The sequence below is a fragment of the Phytophthora parasitica genome (assembly GCF_000247585.1).
Source record: "Phytophthora parasitica INRA-310 unplaced genomic scaffold supercont2.2, whole genome shotgun sequence".
Lineage (NCBI taxonomy): Eukaryota > Oomycota > Peronosporomycetes > Peronosporales > Peronosporaceae > Phytophthora > Phytophthora nicotianae.
This window is the reverse complement of record NW_008648988.1, coordinates 742,574-760,661: the sequence shown is the minus strand read 5'-3', so window position 1 is coordinate 760,661 and position 18,088 is coordinate 742,574. Positions and strand designations below refer to the sequence as shown.

General features: G+C 51.7%; 9 protein-coding genes across 11 annotated transcripts; 5 read left to right on the top strand and 4 right to left on the bottom strand.

Moving 5' to 3' along the window:
- The first annotated feature begins 141 nt into the window (after positions 1 to 141).
- On the top strand, positions 142 to 907 carry PPTG_02285 (hypothetical protein). Its single transcript, XM_008893344.1, has one exon. It carries the CDS (start codon positions 158 to 160, stop codon positions 785 to 787), a length of 630 nt encoding a protein of 209 aa, XP_008891592.1. The 5' UTR covers positions 142 to 157; the 3' UTR covers positions 788 to 907.
- Positions 807 to 1,942, bottom strand: PPTG_02284 (hypothetical protein). Its single transcript, XM_008893343.1, has one exon. It carries the CDS (start codon positions 1,913 to 1,915, stop codon positions 923 to 925), a length of 993 nt encoding a protein of 330 aa, XP_008891591.1. The 5' UTR covers positions 1,916 to 1,942; the 3' UTR covers positions 807 to 922.
- PPTG_02283 lies at positions 1,929 to 4,429 on the bottom strand. Of its 2 annotated transcripts, XM_008893342.1 has the most exons (5): positions 3,272 to 4,429; positions 3,144 to 3,184; positions 2,947 to 3,076; positions 2,794 to 2,876; positions 1,929 to 2,726 (listed from the first exon to the last, which is right to left on the bottom strand). In XM_008893342.1, the coding sequence occupies exons 1-5, from the start codon at positions 3,419 to 3,421 to the stop codon at positions 2,195 to 2,197; spliced, it is 936 nt and encodes a 311-aa protein (XP_008891590.1). In that variant the 5' UTR covers positions 3,422 to 4,429; the 3' UTR covers positions 1,929 to 2,194. The 2 variants fall into 2 exon arrangements, with proteins under 2 accessions (XP_008891590.1, XP_008891589.1); XM_008893341.1 differs by having other exon boundaries at positions 3,144 to 4,429.
- On the top strand, positions 3,541 to 11,247 carry PPTG_02281 (hypothetical protein). Its single transcript, XM_008893339.1, has one exon. It carries the CDS (start codon positions 3,570 to 3,572, stop codon positions 5,928 to 5,930), a length of 2,361 nt encoding a protein of 786 aa, XP_008891587.1. The 5' UTR covers positions 3,541 to 3,569; the 3' UTR covers positions 5,931 to 11,247.
- On the bottom strand, positions 5,965 to 10,584 carry PPTG_02282 (hypothetical protein). The gene has a single exon (XM_008893340.1). The coding sequence runs from the start codon at positions 10,568 to 10,570 to the stop codon at positions 6,020 to 6,022; it is 4,551 nt and encodes a 1,516-aa protein (XP_008891588.1). The 5' UTR covers positions 10,571 to 10,584; the 3' UTR covers positions 5,965 to 6,019.
- On the bottom strand, positions 10,522 to 11,196 carry PPTG_02280 (hypothetical protein). The gene has a single exon (XM_008893338.1). It carries the CDS (start codon positions 11,155 to 11,157, stop codon positions 10,723 to 10,725), a length of 435 nt encoding a protein of 144 aa, XP_008891586.1. The 5' UTR covers positions 11,158 to 11,196; the 3' UTR covers positions 10,522 to 10,722.
- Positions 11,248 to 11,258: 11 nt separating the features above from the next.
- On the top strand, positions 11,259 to 13,381 carry PPTG_02279. 2 transcript variants are annotated; one of them, XM_008893336.1, is made up of 5 exons: positions 11,259 to 11,487; positions 11,550 to 11,711; positions 11,783 to 11,915; positions 11,986 to 12,806; positions 12,864 to 13,381. In XM_008893336.1, exons 1-5 carry the CDS (start codon positions 11,410 to 11,412, stop codon positions 13,251 to 13,253), a joined length of 1,584 nt encoding a protein of 527 aa, XP_008891584.1. In that variant the 5' UTR covers positions 11,259 to 11,409; the 3' UTR covers positions 13,254 to 13,381. The 2 variants fall into 2 exon arrangements, with proteins under 2 accessions (XP_008891584.1, XP_008891585.1); XM_008893337.1 differs by having other exon boundaries at positions 11,986 to 13,381.
- A 330-nt stretch (positions 13,382 to 13,711) lies between these two features.
- PPTG_20906 (hypothetical protein) lies at positions 13,712 to 14,052 on the top strand (the record flags this gene model as incomplete). Its single annotated transcript, XM_008894333.1, has 1 exon — positions 13,712 to 14,052. A coding segment is annotated over one exon (340 nt), but the record flags the coding sequence as incomplete, so codon positions are not given.
- Positions 14,053 to 16,496: 2,444 nt separating this feature from the next.
- On the top strand, positions 16,497 to 17,009 carry PPTG_02278 (hypothetical protein; the record flags this gene model as incomplete). Its single annotated transcript, XM_008893335.1, has 1 exon — positions 16,497 to 17,009. One exon carries the CDS (start codon positions 16,497 to 16,499, stop codon positions 17,007 to 17,009), a length of 513 nt encoding a protein of 170 aa, XP_008891583.1.
- Positions 17,010 to 18,088: the final 1,079 nt, after the last annotated feature.

Sequence of the window (18,088 nt, the reverse complement as noted above, 5' to 3'; positions counted from 1 at the left end):
CAAACGGATTACGGGATGTTAAAGGATCCTAGAAAGTTTGCAATATTTCATGCTCACAGCATTATTTGTTTTCAAATTAAATGATATATTAACGGTAAAAACTGAAGCTTTACAGAAGTTAGATCGATGTGTATTGAAGGTTATTGGTTTTCATTATATGGATACATGCGATGATACTTACTGTACTGCGTCCCTTGGTGACGGTCCAGCATTGAAGCCGCCACAATCAGAACCAGACAGCCAATCGACTACTAAGAGAGAAGGCATCATGAACGTCGTGTGGGGGCGTTTTCAGACTGTTTACCCGCGCAAGGGCTGTACCGTGATGGATGACGACGTGGGGAAGTTGCGGCAGCCCCTCATGACTAGCGGCAGCGAGGACGAGAGCGACGGCAGCCTGGAAGACGAAGAATTAGGAGGTTTGTTACCGCATCGGGACATGCGGCCGCAGTTTGACGAGGGAGCGGCAGCCCGTAGGAAACGCCGGAGGCGTAAGGAAGATGAGGATCTGGGGGAGGTACCCAGGGGCTTTACGGTCAGTGTGGAGCCGCTCAAGCTGCTACGGTCCGTTGGCAGCTGGATGATTTCTCTCTCTGCTGCGGGTAACCTCCTGGTTCCGCGCAGCACCAGCCCCCTGCCTGCCTCACTGTCGACACAGATGCTGACGCACAGACGCAAGCAGGAAAGTATGGACGAGGTGTCGGACCGCGCGCTGGCAGTACTGGCCCTCATCACGGTGGTCTTCTGTTTCCTGTTGCTGCTCGTGGTGTACTCTCAAGCGGCGTAGGAAAGAAAAAAATCACCATGCATCACCAAGTTAGCTACCCCAATTGTGTCATGTGCTCCGTGGTCTGTTGGACAGCGCAGCTTCACTACAATTAATACAATGCTCATATTCTTATGCTGATTTCCAAGTGTCCGACTATTTGTTCTCAATTCGGCGCTTCCTGGTCTTCTGTGTGCTCTTGTTCTTGCTGTTGTTTGATGAATCTACCTTGAATGCGCTGGGGCATTTTGCAGCTAACGGGCACTTGGAGCAGGACGGATGTTTCGCTGTGCACACAGTCTGGCCGAAGCCCACGACGGCGAGAGAGAGATTACCCCAGTGTTCTCGAGGGATCCACTCTTCCAATTCCTTTCTCGTATTTTCCGGGGTTGTCGTAGATGCCCAGCCCAGGCGTTGAGCTAAGCGGTGTACGTGCGTGTCCACCACAATGCCGGCCACGTGGCCCCACGCTAACAACGTGATGACTCGACCAATCTTTGGTCCAATACCTGGTAACTGCAGTATTTCGTCCAGCGAACGAGGAATATCCCCGTGGAACTGAGTGCGTAGGATAGCAGCTACACGCTTGAGCTGATGCGCCTTGCGGTGGTAGAACCCAACGGGTTTTAACGCTTTGCCCAGTTCCTCCTCGCTCGTGGACTGCACGACTTCAATGGTGAGACCTTCGTCGGTTTCTCCGAGTTGATGCAGACGCTGCATCGCGGCGTAAGTGATCGGATCTTGTGTCTGAGAGCTCAGCAGTGCCGCCACCAGCAGCTGGAAACGCTCAACCTTGGCGTTGCTCACGCCAGGAGCTACACAGGCATGCGTCCCGAACTTGTCGATGGGCGTCTCCTTGCTTTTCCGAGCTTCATAGAGCCCCAGCAGCAACTCCAGTCGCCTGTCGGACTGTGCGGCGTCAGTATATGACTTGGTCTCTGACGCAGGTTCGATCTTAACAAGCTTCGTCGGACGGATTAGAGAAGCCTCCTTCTTTTCTTCGCTTCTGCCACGCTTGGCGCTGGAGCTCCCAGGTTGCTGCGTGGTCACCTCCAGCTTAACGTCCGCACTACCGCTGCTCTGTGTGCGCGCCGAAGCGTACGCGAAGCGCGTGAACGGATTACCGCCAGTCGTCCCAGACGTCCCCATTAAAAGTTGAAATGGCAACCAAAAAGAATAGTACAAGTACTTGTACTGAACGACGAAGAGAACAAGTGTGCACGCAATTCAGGCGGTCCCATGTTATGTGTGTGGGTTAGATTGGTCTCTGCGATTCTGCGCGCTTAGCCGCCCCCTTCGTTCTCCATCGTCTTTCAAAACTCGTGGGGGGAGGATGGGGTATCCGCTCAAGTTCTATACCAACGATCATCAATGGCAGCCATCGTTGCCTACGCTACTTGTATCTACGCCCATTTGTCACTCACATTTTCATGCTCGGTTCGAGACGCGGTTCACATACGCGTGGTAGATCTGGTCAAAGAACTGAGCGTCGTCCAGCAGACCGATCAGCGTCTGCTTAAGTTGCTCCTTGTTCACAGGCGAAGCCGGCTGCTTGTGCACCTGCGGTCGATTCTGCGAGATCATACCCATAATGGCCTCACCCGCAGCAATACCGTCTGCCTTGGAGATAGGAACCATACCACTCGCCTGGACATTCTCCTGCTTAGTCGAACCGTTGGCACTACCGCCACTGCTGCTGCTGTTGCTACGCTTACCCTTGGGAGATCGCTGCAAGATCGCTGTGGGCTGGTTTGTGTTCGTTCCACGGCGCTTTGAGTCCTCACGCTTGTTGCGAGAACGTCCCCGGTTACGCGACTGTGACGGCGGGCGTTCCTGCTGTTGTTGAGTAGGTTGCGACGTCTGCTGCTTCAAGTTCTGAGTCTGATCGGGCGACTGAGCCTTCGTAGGCGTAGCATCCGCAATAGTAGCGTTCTGCGGAGCCTTCAGCGACTGAATAAGACTGCAACATCAAGAATTCACTGTCAGCAGTCGGGTTTAACGAGTTTCTGGGTCAAAAAGTATCATACCGTTGGAGCAACTGTAGGATCTTGGCACGATCTTCTTCCGGGAAGAACCAGACACCGTAGATTGCGTAGCCCGACGAATACGTCTAGTGCCATGCGAACAAGCTGCCATCAGTCGCTAATTCCAAGAAACACGGATCAATTGCTACATCTTACCGTGTCGGGGCTGCGCAGGATGAGGAAGCTGTCCACGTTGTCCACCTGAAGACGATCGTCCAACGGCAGCGTCATGTTGGTCGTGCTTAGGCGGTTGTTGACGAAGATCTGGAAGCGTGGCGCCGACGATCTAAAACATGCGCAACATAACGTTAGCTTTACACTCTTTCACGTTCTAGCGCATTCTTTACACATGCCTCTTAACAACAAACAGACAGCCCTCGACATCCTTGCGCTTCTGCAGTATTAATATTAGTGGTACATACAGAGACATCACTAACGTTAGTATTGCGCTTCCCTCCCTCTCCGATCCACAATGACGCACCCAACTCTGCGCGTCCTGGTCGAACTCGTACATAACCACGTGGCTGGCCGTGTCCACAATCTCCATGACATCAGCGTCCTGGCGCTTCAGCACCTGCAGGTTCATGGCATTTGACTGCGTACGGTCCACGTGAAGTCCGTCGGCCGCCATTCTTAATCTCGTTATCAATCGCACAGTATTCCCCAGTGACTGGCGTTGAAAGCGTTGCTGATATATGCTTCCGTTGCTCTACGGTGTACAAATCACCATCTAGCAACATAAACAGAGCAACGTTAAACAGTCAAATCATTTCAGTAGTATGGGCGCCTTGGCGCAAGTCTGGCATGGCAGCGTGGCGCTGCTCGCGTGGACCTTCAAGCTTATCCGGACGCCGCATACCAGCAGCCTGCCTAGCGCCGTGTCTAGCTCATCCGCGCGCAGCAACGTCTGGAGTTTCCTCACGGCTGGCCCGCGACGTGCACGACGTCAATCGCACGCTGCGCTTGAGTTGCTCGAAAAATTCCGTCATGGCCCGGAGACACACAGCGAGTGGAACCTGTTCTTGTGGCGCGCAACATTTCCGCTTGTATCACTAGTACTGCTTACGCTGCTCTGCGTCGCGGGTCAGTTCGGCCACACCGCGTACTCACTCCTCGTGAACCCAGTCTGGTACTTCTGCAACTTAGCCCTCGTGACCACGCCGTTTCTATTGGTATTCCGGTTCTCGGGCCTCGAAGCAGTAGATGGAGAGCCACAGACCAAAATATGGTACGGCCTGGCCGCTATCAGCTTCGCCATCAGCCTCGTAGAGTGGTATATGAGTCTTCCTGCTAGCAGATACTCGTGGATCGTGGGCAATACTTTGTTCGGCATGGTGGCGCTGGGTGCAGTCCCGTTATTCTTCAGTATGCAGCCCAGAACAGCCCGATCTCAGTATGATGACCTAGTATTGGAGCAGGAGCAGGACAGGATGCGAGGTGTCCCCGAAGAGGACGAGGATGTGGACATTGATGGAGACATTAGAAGGTTGGCGAGACAGAGATCATCAGACAGACTGAGAGAACTGGAGATGCAACGACAGGGACAACCGAAGATGACTAGGCTATTGTATGGCTGCGGTTTTTGCGCGCTGGTGCTGTGGCTCATCATGTTCTCGTCATACAGTTCAGCACGAGGAAGCGAACCTGCGACACAGTCGTGGTTCTTACTGTACTCACTGTCACCAGTGCTGTGCATTGCGTTGTTTTGCGCCCGGGTTGCAAGAGTGCGCTTCAGCTTTGAGCACGCAGTGGCGTACAGTACACTGGTGGTGCACGTCCCGTTGTTTCTGGGGCACTTGTGTGTGAGGCTGTTCGCTCTCGCGGAGGATCCAGCTGCATCGTCGCCGACAAGCAGCGAGTCGTGGCTCAAGCTGGCGATTTCCGTGCTGTATTTGCTGCTGATGCAAGGCTATTTCTTCGTCATCACGCACACGGTGAACAGCATGTCGGAGCCGTTTGCGCATCCGTCGCTGCTGTATATTGGTCAGCTGTACTACTACACGTTCTGGTACTGCCTTGTGGGCTCCGACACGCCCATTGACGCGCTGTACTGGGGTATGTTGCTGCTCAACAACATCCACATCGCCTTTCTTAACACGGGTGTGTACACGGACTTCAAGCGCACATCTTCAGCCTGGCTAGCGATACCGTTGCACTCCAATATCACCTCGTCGGTGGCCTTTTGTCTGCGTACTACGACCTCGGTTATGGATGTTTCCAGGTGTCTGCCACACAGACGATCATGGGGAAGAAGAGGGCTGTTGGGGCTTAACTGTGGTGTAGTTGGCGCTGCAGCGATGGATACAGAATCCGATCTACTGGAAGGTGGTGACGATGATTACGAGTACGACAATGGTTACGGATCGGATGGCTTCGTCGTGACCAGGAATATTGACGACAAGGAGCCTGTCATTGGTGAGTTGCCATCCTGGCAAGAAACTGGAAGCCGGAATCGTGAACGAGACCGGGGTGTCAGTGAAAATCGGAGAGATACTCAATCATTGCCCGACTTTTCTTCTCCAGCTCGCAAGTCTGGCACAAAGAAGACTTCGTCTCTTCGTGACAAGTGCTCTCGCGCGCAGATGAACTGTAGAAAATGTGGTGACGGCACAAAATCCTCTCGATCCGGTAACGAGAATGTGGCTTTTGCGACGTCAGCTACAAATTCTGAGTCAAGAACAGCTACTAGTGACGCTCTGAGACCGCTTTACTTCCTCATGAAGGTTGCAGAGCAAGACAACATGGCCGACACGACTGCACTTATACTGGTGCCTTCACTTCTGACTCTACTAGCAGTGTTTGAGAAGCCAGGGAGTGCTCTTGCCGTACTACAAGACCAGACGAATCTGTGGCTACGGTGTGTCTGCATGTTCATTGGACGCCTTGGTGGCTCCTTCCTTGCTCGAGAAATCTTCACGTGCAAGCTGCGGTCACGGTTACGCTCGTCGCCCGAGGACCTTGGTGACCAACCTGACCCCATTAGCGGTTCAATTGACGGCATGTCGGCACGGCTTTGGATACAACAGCTGATGCTACAAGATTTCCACGCGCAGTTCTGGTATCTCACAGCTGTGACCGTTGTGGTAATTTTCGGTTGCTTCGCTCGGATCGACCTACCACTACGCTTTGCACTGCTTTGAATATGCAGTTTTAACTTCAAATATCTACACGAAATGCGAGTAAGTGGCCATAGATTTTTGTGCTGAACTAACATGCAAGTTGTTGCAGCCTATTGTGGAGGTGGAGTGTTGGGCGGTGTGCGAGGAAGTGAAAACTCAGGATCCGGTGCTGCCAAGGCGATGTTGGCGCGCTCTATAGCCTCGGCAAGCAGTTTCTCCTTCCGAACCCAGCGACGGCGACGTACGCTGCGTCCAACGAGTCGGTTGAGCTTCTTCTTGATGCGTCGTCGCTCCTGTAGATCTGGATCAAGTCCACTCGCATGGGCCTGGAGCTCTGGTGGTACGCCCTCAACTGTTTCCTGTTGTAGCTTCTCCTGAGCGCGCAAGAAGTCTTTGAACCTGGTGGCGTATTGCCACTGATCAGTGCCGCCGAAGCCTGGATCGACTACCCAGTGTTCGAGATCGAACGTTCCAGCACCGTCCGTCATGAGAGCATTGGTGAACTTGGGCGGATCAGTAATGAGAAGGTGGCCTGGTCGCAGTGATCCCCAGCCAGTGAACACTTGGTAGCGCTGGATCTCGTACACAGCCTGCTCCTCGATGGGTAGCGCCAAGATCTTCTCTTCGAATGACTTTGGCTCATCAGTAGCTTCACGACGCGTCGGACTGTCGGGATTATGGCGGGTAATGGGGCTCCCACCGGGCGACAGTACTCTACCGATAGCATTTGCGACCTGACTAACGGGTAGAACCATCTCGCGTAAGGGATTCAGGAATCGATCTTCCAGAACTTGAGTCGAGAAGGCAAAGCCCGTGTACACCTTCTGATCCGCTTGAGATGGCCGTTGGTTGGGCAAAGCCTGTTGTTCAGGCAGGTCGAAACGTGGCTTCTCCTCGGTCAGATCAGCCTGGAAGCGCTCGTACCGCAGCTCAGGTGGCGTCCATCGAGCCTTCTCCGGATTCTGGCTTCCGCGTTTGTGGAATTCCTGGAGAATGTGGTAGTATTCGGGGTTCATCTCGCGCTTGTAAGCCTTCCAGAGGAAATCGCGACCGAGACACAGTAGCAGAGACAAGAAGATTGCCAGGTAGAACTCGGGCAGAGCGAAAATATGCGGGAACGCAGTGTCGGCGACGGATGTGGGGAAGGACGCGGCGATGACGTAGCCCGAAATGTACCAGAAGATGATCGACGCAATGAACGCGAACGCCGTGATCGCGTTCCATGTGACCATATTTAACGCCAGTTTGACCCAGCCGACGCTGATCAGACAGCAGTAAGAAATGGCGCCACACAAGTCACGAGAGAAGCCATTGCCGGTCGAATCCACGGGACCACCGATGATAAGTGCGGGCACCAGACCGCAGACTACACACTCATAGAGCGCTTCAGCTACCCACTGTGCGAAGATACGAAGACTGAAGAGTTCACCCTGCGCTCCGACGTGGTAAAGACCTGGAAATTGCTCTGCTATACGTGCTGGGACTTCTTGCTCGGTGATCGCCACGATACCGATCGGCATCGAGGACCAGAAGACGTTGTAGCCGTTGATCCACATGTTGTTGTAGTACAGCGTACCAGAAGACCCACACTGAGGCAATGCAGCTAGCACGAACTCGGTTCCGAACAGCAAGATGTTCTTGTAGACTACATAGAGTGCAAGCTTGGCCATGCGACGATAGTTCCAGTGTCCGTGGACTAGAAGAAGACGCTTAAGGAACCGGAACTGCGCGATAGCGAAGTCACTCGCGTTCACCGCCTGCATGCCCTCGTGACCGGAGATTCCAACCCCGATATGCGCTTCTTGGATCATAGCGACGTCGTTGGCGCCGTCGCCGATAGCGAGTGAGCGACAGCCATGCAAGTTCGTCTTGAAGAGCCGAACCACTTGAGCTTTTTGCTTGGGCGAAACACGACAACAAATGACGGACACGCACTGCTGGGACACCTCAAGAAACAGCTCGGACAGCACGTCGTTGCTGAACACCATGGTCAGACAGCGACCGTCGATCACGATGGCTTGTTGCTGTGTGTCGTCTTTGACTCCGCTTGCCTGCAGCTCTGCACGCTTGCGAGCCTCAACACAGCGAGCCAGCAGCATGTCGTACAGGTCTGAAGCAGAGGGCGTCGTCTCCGCGTTGATCATGATCCGTTCCATGTCGTTGTTCAGCAGCTGACAGGCAAAGCCGATGTTCACCGCCGTCTCCTCCTTATCGCCCGTGAGTACCCAGATCTTGATACCAGCTCGAGATAAATCTCCCAGTGTCGACGTCACCTGGTCCTGCAGTCGATCCTCGATGGCTGTAGCGCCCATGAGCTGCAAACCTTGTTCAAGTTGCTCCTCAAGCTCTTCGATGCGGTTCGGTTCACCACGTTTCTGCATCGCCATTTGCTCCAGATCACCCAAGGCTGCATCGTACTCGCAGGACCACTCGGCATACGCGTCTGGGTGGAGCTCCTTCTGTGCGATTACAAGAGTTCGCAGGCCTTCGGTGGCATACCGTTCCAAGTGCGCGAGTGTAATGTCCACCATCGTCGAGTCTGACGACGGTGCCAGCCGAGGGAAGATAACCGAGTCAGCACCTTTAGTCAGCAGCATAATTCGCTTGTCAGGAGTGCGCACAACGACCGACATACGTTTGCGAGTGCTGGTGAAGTCGACCATCTCCAAGACTTCATAGACGACCTCCTCACGTTTGCCAGGGACGGAAATCGCCACTTCTCCGTTTCGACGGGCCAGGAACGAGTAGCCAAAGTAGTTGGCACCCGATACAAGCGCAAGTTCGTCCGGAGACGAAGCGGAGAAGCCTGTACCTGTATCATTCTCGGACAATGTTTCTCGTACAACGGAGTGGCAGACAGCCAAATGCACGAAAAAGTCGTGGATGCGAGCAGCTTGTTCCGGATGCAAACGCGCGTCACTATCACGCTCCAAATCTCCAGCTGGGTCCAGGAAATTGACGTTATCTGTCTTGACTAGTATCGGCGTGTTGTCTGCGAGTACATCGCTAGCAGAGAGATCCTTGCCAAGTCGTCGAGTGGCCTCGCGACCAATTTCAGTGGTGCCACGACCATAAGACACGCCGTGGATGCTCATCTTCCGGAAATCCATCTCGTTGGCTGTTAGCGTTCCCGTCTTGTCGCTGAAGATGTGAGTGACCTGCCCCAATTCGTCATTGAGATCGGAGTTACGTACAAGTGCTGGGGTGTCGGTCACTTCATCGTACATGCCAAGGTCGCGATTGAGGAAGAAAGTTTGATATGTTTTGACGATGGCGATGGTCACGTACAACGTAATGGGGACGAAGGACGCGATGAGGATCCAGAAGTAGCCCAGATAGATCAAGATACCTACGACATCATTACGGAAAGGGGCGACGCCGCTGAGGTTCTCGAGATGCAAGTACGTGGCACCTTCTCGGTTTTCTGCGACCCAAAACGCACACAACACTGCACCCAAGATGCACAAGGAAGCGAGAATTGCCATAAGCAACGCGTTGCCGCGGTTCACGATGGCGAGGATCTTGCTGATCTTTGTTGGAGGAGTATGTGACCCAGCCTGCATGATCTTAGTGTCGGCTCCCGTATTCAACACGAGGCCGTAGATGAACGGCGTGTTGCGGATGACACACCCACGCAACGCCACATTCTTCAAGTCGATCGGAATCGCGTGGCCGCTTTGCGGTTCAAAACGTCCCGAGAAGTTGTTGACGTCGTGGTTTGGTTGCTCGCAGATGACACGACCAGGAAGCTGAGCGAGTGCACGGGGGTCGCTGAGCTGCGAAAACGTACAGCTTAGCGCTTGACGCACCTTGAGATTCGTCTCGCCGTCAAGCGACTTCGTCTCCACAAAGCAAATTCCGGTCGGCGCATTCGGGTCCGGCTCGGATACGGCTAATAACAGCAAATCTGCTGGAATGGCTTCGTAGTTTTCCACTTTGATAATGTCCCCCACTGCAACATTTCGCCACGTATCGTCGCGGAAACAGCCCGGTTCATCGAGATCGAAAATGTGCGAGACGCGAGCGTTCATCTTGGCATCTGCAATGTGCCGTCCGCGATCTTCAATAGCGGCGAAAACAGCGTCAATCGACAGCACAAGCATGAGCACAATCCACTGGTACGGAATCGTCTGCGTGGACGAAATCTCGGGAATAATCTGGCCGGCACCAACTAGCAAAAAGTAAAAGTTTGCCACTTGCGAGAGTCGACCGTAGAAAAACCGAGGAATGAAGTTGAACTTCGTGTACTTGGCCGTAACCACCTTGTTGTTACAGAACTTCTGTGCTGCGTTCTGGGCGGGGTTGTTCACGTAGATGCAGCGAGCGCTGGTTTCCGGCAGCCCAAGAGCTCCACTGTTGTCTCCTACAGCGCCGTCACTAACGGCCGATAAGATGGACATGGTCGACGAACCCAGACCTGCCGCTGCCTCTGCGAGCATCTTGGGAGCCCATCCGGTCGACGCAGCGACAGGAGACTCGCCTACATGAACTGTCCTGTACGTCGACTCTGCATCCACCGACACGTCGGTCACACGTGCTGCTCCCGTGCCGATCACGGACTCCAGCACTGTCATATTTAATCCCAGAAGCTTCGAGTGCTCCTGGAATCGCTTTGGTGGGCGGTTGGGCTCTTGGAGAATGGACCGGTCACGAGAAACCATACCATTCTCGAAATACACACAAGAAATAACGACCGGGTTGTTGCAACTTGTGCCTAAATAACGTGCAAAGGTGAACATTGCTGCCTGCTAACGGAAGAGCCCATGACATTGAAAGGTGCTTTTAAACTGATGATACAACCATTACCAGTAGTCTAGAGCTTGGTCTGGATCTTGGCCTGCATGGCCTCGCCGTCCTCCTTGCTGATCATGCTCGGGCCGTCCGGCAGCTTAATGAGGCCGTCACCATCAAAACGTGGGATCACGTGGATGTGCGCGTGGAAAACGGCTTGACCGGACGCCGCGCCGTTGTTCTGGATGATATTAACACCGTCAGCGCCCGTGGCCTCCAGCACGGCATTGGCCAGACGCGGCAGCTCCTTGAACACATTGGCCGCCACCTCGGGGGTCATGTCCATGACCGTGGCGAAGCCTGGCGCCTTGGGGAGCAATAGAGCATGGCCTGGGGCTGTCGGGAAGGCATCAAGAATGGCCAACACGTGCTCCGTCTCGAACAACTTGTAGCACGGAATGTCGCCCTTGATGATCTTGGCGAAGATATTCTCCGGGTCGTACGCAATGGGAGCCATGATGATTTTGAATCGAAAATTTTGATATGTGAGGTTGCGAGTCACAAAGACTAATTTTGATTCGACCAATCGGCGCCGAGAACCTCTCAGAATTTATGTAAAGAGGAAGTTCACCATACATTTTTTCTTCTGGGCCTCACCATCTGAGGCCAGAAGAAAAAAATATCCGAGCACTAAAAGGTTCTTGTCTGACACACGCCACTTCACTTTGTCTTTCGCCACCAGAGCAGCAAATCGGCGCCAAAGAATACCATGAACCGCGCACTGGAGACAGTTTTCTTGGACTTTTCCCGTCATGCTACGGCCCGCAGCTACTATTCCTATCCGGAGGTGCGTCATGTCATAGGAATAGTGGAACGCCAGTGTCGAAAGCTAACTCTCTCACTGCACAGGGCTCCCGCAAGTCGAACTTCGTGTTTCGCGTCACCTACGAAGGCCAGGATCCGATAGAAGACGGTCGTGTGATCCTTTTCTTCGCCCCTAGTCCGGAACCGGAGCCGCGCTTCGAAGCCTTCGACCTGGAAGCCCCTCGCCCGATCTTCGCAAAGGATATCGTACGTGTGATATTTTCGCGATAATTTGACGCTTCTAGGTGATTTATTGATGGTTTTTATCCGCGTTGTAGAGAAATGTGCAACCTGGCGATGTGATAGAATTTGAAAGCACCGAGTACTCGACGCCGGAGGCTCTGGGCTTCGTACCGCAGAACCTCGACGTGTTCTCCAACGAACTCTTCGTCCAAGCATTAATTCACCACGGTACGGTTGTGTATTATATACTATAGCTTCACGTAGTTCTAACGAGGAAGGGTTAAATGGTGTGGTTTAGATGTGAACGACCCGGATGCGAATTCTAGGGTGGGCAACACTTATAGCAAGCCCGTGGAAGTTCGGTTTGACGACGACGAAGCTGACAATGTTGTCAAGATTGTGGCGGACCAAATTGTGGAGGAGACAATGGATTTAACTCCGACCGAGTGGGTGGAGCATATCTCGATGAAGAGCGAGTTGTTGAGCGACTACCACAACCAAGACGTCTACATGATGGCGTCGATCGTGCTACCGAAGGACTACGAGACTTTGAAGGACTCACAGCACTTCCCGACGGTATACTATATTGAAGGGTTCACTGGCACCGAGTCGTATGCGAAGCGTGCCAAGGGCTTTTTGTCGTCTGAGATGGGACAGGATTGGCAGGCTGGTCGGTGGCCGACTCCAATGCTAAGAGTTACGCTGGGATCGCGCTTCAAGTTTGGTCACACCTCGTTCGCTGATACAGATGCAAACGGTCCGTGGGGTACAGCACTAGTGGCTGAATTTATCCCGTATCTGGAAAGTTTGTATCCCGCGATTCCTTCAGCTGCTGGTCGTTTCCTGCACGGTCATTCTTCTGGTGGTTGGTCGACACTATGGCTACAATTACAGTTCCCTGACTTCTTTGGTGGTACATGGAGCTCTGCACCTGATCCTGTCGACTTCTCGAGATTCCAAGTTATGAATATTTACGAGGCCGAGAACGCGTATTGGGACTCTAATGGGCACCCGTATCCAACCAGCCGAAACAATGGACTCACTACATGCAGCAACCGGGATGAGAATTTGGTGGAGCGTGTGTATGGCCGCGGCAACGGTGGGCAATGGGATGCCTTTGTAAGTTCAAGAGCATTGGTTCATTTGCTTGTAATGGTGCTAACGTTCTTGTTGTAGTGTGCTTTATTCAGTCCACGCGGAGCTGACGGAATGCCGATCCCGCTGTTCGACAAGGTATCCGGTGACATCAACCGGGACGTTGCGGAGTACTGGGAACGCTTTGATATCTGCAAGTTCATTCGGAAACAGCCCGGGCTGTTGACCACAGAACTGCGTGGTAAGGTTCACGTTATCTGCGGCATTGAAGACACGTACTACCTCGACTTCGCATGCCGGTCGCTACAGAAGTTGGTTGGGAGCAGCAAAGCCAACGCTGAAGATGGCTCTGCTGTGCCCAACTACGTGGCGATGGTACCTGGAGATCACACCAGCATTCGGTCGCGTGCGCATTATCTCCAAGTGTACTCGGAGATTGCTGCTGTGTACAAAAGCAATGCTAACGCTTAAAAGTGGATGGGTACTTAGACTGATGGATTAAAAGCAATAAACGATGTCAAGATACTTCACCATGCTGTCTCTTCTTGTCCAAATAATGCTTGGTCTGGCTCCTCAACCCCCAAAGAATGCTTATGGCCACCATTTCGCGAAAGCTGTGCAGCAGTCTCTAAATAGCGGCGTCGGAACTGCTGAAGTTATTCTCGAGGCTCTCCCCAGAAACGCGCCCGCTTTCTTAATCTGAATTATCAGATCTAAATCTGACAGACTTAGACCAAAATTTTACATTTAGGGTGTGCATACAAAAGAAATCAAATTAGCCATGGCGCCAATTGCGGAGCGCGCTAGATGAACCGAATTATGAGGAACAAAGAAAAATGTTTTACTTAGTTTTTGTATTGAATCCGAAAAAACGCCCGCTTTACAAAACTCGACACACATTGAGTCCTCAATCACTTTGCAATCTTCCAGCTAGCCCTCGCCAAGACTAAGACCCCCACCATCAGCAGCAACACGAATGGCCACCCCAGCCCGTACCAGTACCACGTCGACGACACGAGCCTCTTCGCAATCGACAAGGTGATGGAGGATACCTGCGATGAGGCTCGTTGCGTGGACTGGTGCATGCAAGTGGGGCTCATCGACAAGGAGAAGACATGCCCGCCATGCACCTTGCCGATGAGGCTCTCGCTTGTGCGCAAGCGGTGGCGGTGCTGCCGCCGAAAACAGCATGCTGAAGGAAAAGAGATTTCCCTGGGCATGCTGACCAGCTCCTTTTTCACCGAGGCCAAGATTAAGATCTGCAGCGCTGTTCGTTTGCTGGCGTCACATCAAGGCAATGAGAGGCATGGGCAACGACCGTCTAGGCGCCTATCTAGACGAGTATATGTGGTGATCCTAGTTTTTCCCTGCTAAACCTACCTCGGGTCAGGCTTGGTAGTTGCAATTCATGACAGGCTTGGTAGTTGCAATTTTAAGAATCAATAAATTTGTTTGTTTATATCTGAATTTCTAGTTTAGAACACGGTTTCTAAAAAGCGGGCGCGTTTCGGGGGAGAGCCATTCTCGATGCAGGCATGGGCATCACGAAACAGGGCTTTTCCCAATTCAAGTACTGGATTATTTCCATCGTCTTAAAACCAGAACCTGCTTCAAAAGCAGTATCAACATATGCACACTGCAGTAGTGAATAATGTTCGAGAGTAGGTCATATGTGAGCTTCTTATAGGTCAACACACATACGTAACTGTGGAGCTGTATACGTGAGCTCGTTTGTGTCCACGATGGCGTACAAGTAAGACGTAGTCGCGCCTTCAGGTTCTGATAAGCAATCTCAAAGCTATCTTTGGTTTCGCGCTATGAGTACCAAGCTATCTTTAGTTGCGCCAGCTCATCTAGGTTATTGCTAGCTACTTTCATTCCAGCTTATCGCCGACTGAACACAGGAACGACTTCTTCACCGCCCGACCAATCGTCCCACTATTACCATGTCTTCGTCGACTCGCGCTGTCATGAATCTTGCGGGCGAATACGGAACCTCGGAGCTAACGATTGGACTGTCGTTCAGTCCAGGCAAAAAAGCCACCCATTTCATGCAGGACTACTGCTACAACGCCAATGTCCATTGCATCGTTCTAAGCAGCGGTAAGTTGAAGAAGTATCGCTGCGACGACCATCGTGATGGCGATGAAACCGGCTGCAAGTGGGAAGTTCGCGTCTCGTGTAAGAAGAAACGTGGCAATTTACGATTCTTTTTGGTGTCATCAATAAACAACGAGCACAGCGATTTTTGTACGTTTACTGCTAAACCGACCCAACGACTACTTGCTTCGATGGCGACACTTCGTGCCGCTGTCTTGGGCGACAAAAAAATTAAAGGCAAGGGTCTCGTGTCAGTGCTTTAGTCAAGAGACGCTATTAATCTACAGCTCAGCCGATCCATGATTTATCCGACGAAAGAAACAATTTTTGAGGAAGCAAATGGTGAGTGGACGTCTTCTTTTGAACGGCTTCCTTTTATGATGGCCGACTTGCGTGAGTCGAACGCTGGCACCACGGTGTCTCTGCAGGTAGACCAGCACCAACAATTTCTGCGAGGGTTTCTCGCTTTTGGTGCTAGTATTGGAAGTCAGGAGGGATTGCTTTCTTTGCTCGGTTTCGATGGTGCACATTCGAAGCATCCTATGTACAATGGTGTCGTGTTGTCATTGAGCGGGCGTGATGGTAATAATCAAAGCCTCACATTGGCCACAGCACTGGTGAATGTCGCGAACGAAGCCACTATTTTGTGGTTTTTAGAGTTATGCCATTCATCTGGCATTCATCTCGAGGAAGGGGCGATTTTTTGTGATCGAGGAATAATAATAGGGGCTGTCACTCAATTTAACGAGCTGAAGGAGGTTCAGATACACCTTCGGTACTGCACGGTGCATCTGATCCACAACATGAAGAAAAGTTTAAAGTCAGCGGCAAGCCTTTTGAAAATTCTGTATGAGCAGTACAAGGGGCTGCCAGTCTTGTAGAGTATATTACAGCTCTGAAGTGTGTCGAAGAGGATTATGGCAGTGGTGTGGTCGAATATATTATGGAGATTGGTCCTGCAGCGTGAACCGTTCATGCAAATATGACCACGTACGTGCATGAGGCCGAAATAGAGTCCGTGGGAGACGTTCAAGAGTCTGTCGATGAGAATGAAATTGCAGGCAGCGTCCGTGTATTCCCCAAGTCTGGCAGGCCCGTAATATGCACCGGAAGTAATATTGACTCATGCCTAGAGTGCAACAGCACAACGGATCTTTTGTTGAACGAGTGTGAAGTCATAGAGCAAGATGATCTAAGCGAATCCGATGATCTAAGCGAATCCTGGTGTGAGTGCAATCATTTTGCGTTGACACGAGCTTTGCCTTTGTTTAAGTGGCGTACATCCAACTTCGTCGAAAGCGCAAACAACGTGATGCTCGAGAACGACGTACGGCATTCAAACCCGTGCGGGGCATTTTATAATTTAGCGGTGACTGAAATGGAAAAATTTAGCAAAAGACGTAGTGCTGGGAAGGAATGGCAAAATGCCAAACGAGTCCTTACTCCGTACATAAAGAATCTGTGGGAGACTGAAAAGCGCGCGTAGGAGAGTACAGAGTGACAAGGTCAAGTGACATGGTGTCGTGTGTGTCGCACCCAGGGGCCAAAACACGGAGCCGCGAAGTCAACGTTAAAGAGCTGTCGTGTACATGTTCTACGTTTGACCAGATGAGGATGGCCTGCCGGCACATCTTCGCAGCTCTACGCGACCGTGGCCTACAGACCCAAGCTCTTGGTGCCTTTCATGCTGCTTACTTGGTTAGCACCTACTGCGCAACTTTCCAAGATAAGAGCATTGCATTACCTGTACGTGACGCCCCTCTCGGGGTTGAAGCAATGAAGCCTTCTCCGTACTATAAGCAAGCAGGGCGTCGAGTTACTCGACGAATTGCAAGTGCTGGCGAGACAGGAAACAAGTCGACTTACGTATGTAAAACGTGTCGTCAAGGTGGGCATAACCGTAGAACTTGTCGCCGACACGCAAACGAATCTGACGATGTGAACGCTAACCTCAAGTCGTTCGAGTACAAGCTGCCGCACTTCGATGAAAATAGTGTGGATGCAGCGGATATGGAGTGTGATGCGCCGATAGATTCTGCCAGCGCGGAGATGAACCACGACACTCATGTCGTGTCAACCCAAGCTACCCCCATGTCAGTACAATTCTTGCTGGGTGGCGACAAGTAAAGTCATACGTTGGTACTGCTTTTGAAGCTGGTTCTGGTTTTGAGACGATGGAGGTAATCAGGTACTGGAATTGGGAAAGCCCTCACAAAACATTTTGTTTTTCTCAATTCGCTTTAGAAGCTTGTCCACGGTTTGACGGCATCCGTCGTCAAATAGCTTCGCCTTGGGTAGGCTTTTAGAGTGCTCAGAGTTGATCTCTACATGCAGCGGAGAAAAAAAAAGAGGGCCATCCAAAGCACCTTTTTTAAATCACTAATACGATGAAAATGATGATTTGCACCACTTAATCAGAAAGTCCCACCAAAAATCGGAGCAGCACACCTCACTAAAAATAAGAGCACGTGGTGCTGTCCCCGACTGAGATTCATGTGACGAGGCAATAGTACCCGACTGAAACCGAATGGGGCAACTAGCCAGTTTGTAAAAAAAAAAACTGGACGAAAAGACATGTATACATGGTAATACGTATAGTTGGATAATTCCCCATCGAAATGTATGCTCCGCGCTCCGGCAAGTTGTGCCACTTTTTAACTAAAATTAGCTTCTAGTTATATTGTGTATCATATCTATAGTATGGCAAGTGTGATACTGTCGTAGTGCGGATACAGTTCGGGTACAGTCGGTTAAAATGTACCCGACTGTACCCCGACTCAAGGTGTGCATCAAACGGTAGGCTTTTGTAGTGTAGTGTGCGGTAGTGATGTAGGCAATACAAGGCAATGATAATAGCTAGGTCGTAGGAAAAATGCACACGTTTATTCGAACCTTAAATGCATAGCACGAGGTACCAATAGCGTGAATACGCTAGCATTTTCAGCGTGATTATGCACAAGTGTAGTCTTGGTCACACACAATGTGACGGGGCCACACAGCACCTTGCGCTGAGGAAATAGGCTTCCTACAGTATACAAACTGTAAGTGAACGACCGTTCACGTGTCCGTGGTCTGGGCCGACGAAGTACTCACTCAAGGGTACGATTAAAGACTGCATGTATTTATAGGTAATCTTAGCTTGGTTTCTAATACAAACTATATGTCGCCTATAGTAAGACTATGTAGAGATGCAATGATTGGCTCCT